This window comes from Protobothrops mucrosquamatus, unplaced genomic scaffold (assembly GCF_001527695.2).
Source record: "Protobothrops mucrosquamatus isolate PMUCROS unplaced genomic scaffold, P.Mucros_1.0 scaffold194, whole genome shotgun sequence".
Classification (NCBI taxonomy): domain Eukaryota; kingdom Metazoa; phylum Chordata; class Lepidosauria; order Squamata; family Viperidae; genus Protobothrops; species Protobothrops mucrosquamatus.
In genome coordinates, this window is record NW_015386550.1 from 570,842 (window position 1) to 574,932 (window position 4,091).

General features: G+C 49.5%; 1 protein-coding gene across 1 annotated transcript in view; it reads right to left on the reverse strand.

The window, feature by feature from the left end:
* The window catches only part of GSS (glutathione synthetase), a 22,124-nt gene extending 18,833 nt beyond the window's left edge, over nucleotides 1-3,291 (reverse strand). Inside the window, exon 1 of the mRNA XM_015813783.1 lies at nucleotides 3,155-3,291. Coding sequence (XP_015669269.1) covers nucleotides 3,155-3,266 — 112 coding nt within the window. The 5' untranslated portion in view covers nucleotides 3,267-3,291. The remainder of the gene's footprint in view (nucleotides 1-3,154) is intronic.
* Between the last annotated feature and the right edge of the window lie 800 nt (nucleotides 3,292-4,091).

Sequence of the window (4,091 nt, forward strand, 5' to 3'; positions counted from 1 at the left end):
CCGTTATAGTAGTTTTTAAAGAGGCCATGTTTGCCTCTCAGGATTGACCTCTGCATCCCAAATATTGGCTAGCTTTGGTCCCGGTCCATTTCTGCTTCTCCAAGGCCCTCGGCAGCTGCTTAACTCTTTAGACCAAGGGTAGTCAACCTTGGCTCTTTTATGACTCGTGGACTTCAACTCCCAGAATTCCTGAGCCAGCATAGCTGGCTCAGGAATTCTGGGAGTTGAAGTCCACGAGTCATAAAAGAGCCAAGGTTGACTACCCCTGCTTTAGACCATTCCCACCCACTCCCAATCGTTGTTAGAAAGGACAAACGCTCCTCTGCGTCCTTCTGCCCTCAAATCCCGCACCCCGCTTTTTGTCACCTGAGAAAGACTGTGGGTTAATGGGCACCACTGGGTCCTCCCATTTCTCCCTTCCAGTGGGCAAGGAAAGGCGTCGGACGCTACATCCTCGGCTCAGAGCACCGATACTCATTAACACACCGGGACCTTTCCGCGGATTTAAATTTCTCTGCAACCGTTGAAAAACAGAAGACATATATCCCGCCGCCCAGGCGCCCACCCACCCACGCACCCACCCACTCGGTACCTGAGACCACTCAGACGGGAATCCACAACTATGTCCGCTCAGATAACCCCTCACCGATTGGCTACTCTTTCAGCCTATCCACGGACACCAGTGTTCCTTTGCACTGATTGACAGGAGCCTCGTATAATCATATCGGAAAAGTACCCACACACCAAAAGGCGAATGCCGAGGGCAAAGGCGGAGCCTATGTAAATACGGAGGCGGGTTCCGGAGCCTTTCTCCCTCCTTCTCTTTACCTGATTGCATGTTTCTCTGGGAGTTTTTTCATGCTTGCGGGAGAGGGCGCCATATTTGAATGTGGTTTCTCTGGGATGTTTGCGGGAGCGGGCGCCATATTTGAACGTGGATGGTAGCTAGTGCAGAGCAAGGAAGGGAGGGATTGGAATGTGGTCTGAGGTAAAGAGAACGGGATGGGGAAAATTGTATGACAGGGCATTTCTACAACCAGGAAGCTATGTACCCAAGCTACTGCCTGCCGGGCGTTTATTCCTTTGCAAGGACGGCTGTATATCGGGAAAGGTGACCTCACCATGTAGGGGTCCGGTCACAGAGGGGTGCAGAGGTCACGCGTCAGACTTGGGAGCGTCTTTGACATCGCGGGTGCTGCCTTGGGGTGAAACCCCACCGCCACCACCGCCGCGTGGATGAACTCCTGTAAGACCTGCGAAGGGGACGCCCTGCAGGTGAGAGGAGAAGCTTCCGTCGTGGAACGGGATGGCCAGGGAGGGAGGGCGAACAGGAGTAAACCTTCCAAGGGCGCGTTCGTGGGTCCTCCAGATATTATAATAATAATAATAATAATAATAATAATAATAATAATAATAATAATAATAATAATAATAATAATAATAATAATAGTAAAGTTGGAAGGGACCTTGAAGGTCATCTAGTCCAACCCCCTGCTCAGGCAGGAAACCCTATACCATTTCGGACAAATGGCTGTCCAGTCTCTTCTTAAAAACTTCCAGTGATGGAGCATTCACAGCTTCTGGAGGCAGGTTGTTCCACTGGTTAATTGTTCTCACTGTCAGGAAGTTTCTCCTTAGTTCTAGATTGCTTCTCTCCTTGATTAGTTTTCACCCGTTGCTTCTTGTCCTGCCTCCAGGCGCTTTGGAAAATAGCTTGACTCCCTCTTCTTTATGGCAACCCCTGAGATATTGGAACACTGCTCGCCAGAGGTCCATGGAAGTAAGAACGATCACTGATGTGTGTAAATCTTCTGAGATCCATAGGAGAGCCATTTAACTCAATGCAATAAATCACAGATAAGCCGGAAAAGGATTTTGATAGAAAGCGGAATGCCAAGAAAAAAATGCAGATGGCCTAAACTTTTTGTGCTGTGTTATTTTTCACTGTTTATTTGAATATTTACTTGATGGTGAAAACTAATCAAGGAGAGAAGCAATCTAGAACTAAGGAGAAACTTCCTGACAGTGAGAACAATTAACCAGTGGAACAACCTGCCTCCAGAAGCTGTGAATGCTCCAACACTGGAAGTTTTTAAGAAGAGACTGGACAGCCATTTGTCCGAAATGGTATAGGGTGAACGAATGCTTCCTTGGGTAGTAAAAAGAAAGAGCCTGAATTGCCTCATTAGAACTTAGTCCTCCTCACAGCATATTGTTCCAGAAAAGGGGGGGGTCTCCATTCCGATTTTGAACTTCACCTCAACCATGAAGGCAGGAATGGAGACCCCCCCCTTTTCTGGAACAATATGCTGTGAGGAGGACTAAGTTCCAATGAGGCAATTCAGGCTCTTTCTTTTTACTACCCAAGGAAGCATTCGTTCATTCCTCTTATTTATCCATCTCACAAATATAGCTGTATGTGGAAATAGCCCTCCCTTAGAAGATCCTTGTTTCTCCTTTTCACACACCCCCTTTTCTTCTTGTCTTTTTTTTTTTTTTAATAAATTTTTTATTAATTTTTGTAATTGAACAGCAAATACCGATATGATGCATTTACATACATAAGCAAAAAAGATAATCCTAGTCAATACATTTTCGGAGACGCTCGGCAGTGCCCGCCTTGCCTCCACCCTCATTCACTTTCCTCTCCTTCCTCCCCCTAGACCAGGGGTAGGCAACCTTGGCTCTTTTATGACTCGTGGACTTCAACTCCCAGAATTCCCGAGCCAGCTGTGCTGGCTCGGGACTTCTGGGAGTTGAAGTCCACGAGTCATAAAAGAGCCAAGGNCCGTTATAGTAGTTTTTAAAGAGGCCATGTTTGCCTCTCAGGATTGACCTCTGCATCCCAAATATTGGCTAGCTTTGGTCCCGGTCCATTTCTGCTTCTCCAAGGCCCTCGGCAGCTGCTTAACTCTTTAGACCAAGGGTAGTCAACCTTGGCTCTTTTATGACTCGTGGACTTCAACTCCCAGAATTCCTGAGCCAGCTGTGCTGGCTCAGGAATTCTGGGAGTTGAAGTCCACGAGTCATAAAAGAGCCAAGGTTGACTACCCCTGCTTTAGACCATTCCCTCCCACTCCCAATCGTTGTTAGAAAGGACAAACGCTCCTCTGCGTCCTTCTGCCCTCAAATCCCGCACCCCGCTTTTTGTCACCTGAGAAAGACTGTGGGTTAACGGGCACCACTGGGTCCTCCCATTTCTCCCTTCCAGTGGGCAAGGAAAGGCGTCGGACGCTACATCCTCGGCTCAGAGCACCGATACTCATTAACACACCGGGACCTTTCCGCGGATTTAAATTTCTCTGCAACCGTTGAAAAACAGAAGACATATATCCCGCCGCCCAGGCGCCCACCCACCCACGCACCCACCCACTCAGTACCTGAGACCACTCAGACGGGAATCCACAACTATGTCCGCTCAGATAACCCCTCACCGATTGGCTACTCTTTCAGCCTATCCACGGACACCAGTGTTCCTTTGCACTGATTGACAGGAGCCTCGTATAATCATATCGGAAAAGTACCCACACACCAAAAGGCGAATGCCGAGGGCAAAGGCGGAGCCTATGTAAATACGGAGGCGGGTTCCGGAGCCCTCTCCCTCCTCCTCTTCACCCGATGCATGTTTCTCTGGGAGTTTTTTTCATGTTTGCGGGAGCGGGCGCCATATTTGAATGTGGATGGTGGCTAGTGCAGAGCAAGGAAGGGAGGGGACTGGAATGTGGTCTGAGGTAAAGAGAACGGGATGGGGAAAATTGTATGACAGGGCATTTCTACAACCAGGAAGCTATGTACCCAAGCTACTGCCTGCCGGGCGTTTATTCCTTTGCAAGGACGGCTGTATATCGGGAAAGGTGACCTCACCATGTAGGGGTCCGGTCACAGAGGGGTGCAGAGGTCACGCGTCAGACTTGGGAGCGTCTTTGACATCGCGGGTGCTGCCTTGGGGTGAAACCCCACCGCCACCACCGCCGCATGGATGAACTCCTGTAAGACCTGCGAAGGGGACGCCCTGCAGGTGAGAGGAGAAGCTTCCGTCGTGGAACGGGATGGCCAGGGAGGGAGGGCGAACAGGAGTAAACCTTCCAAGG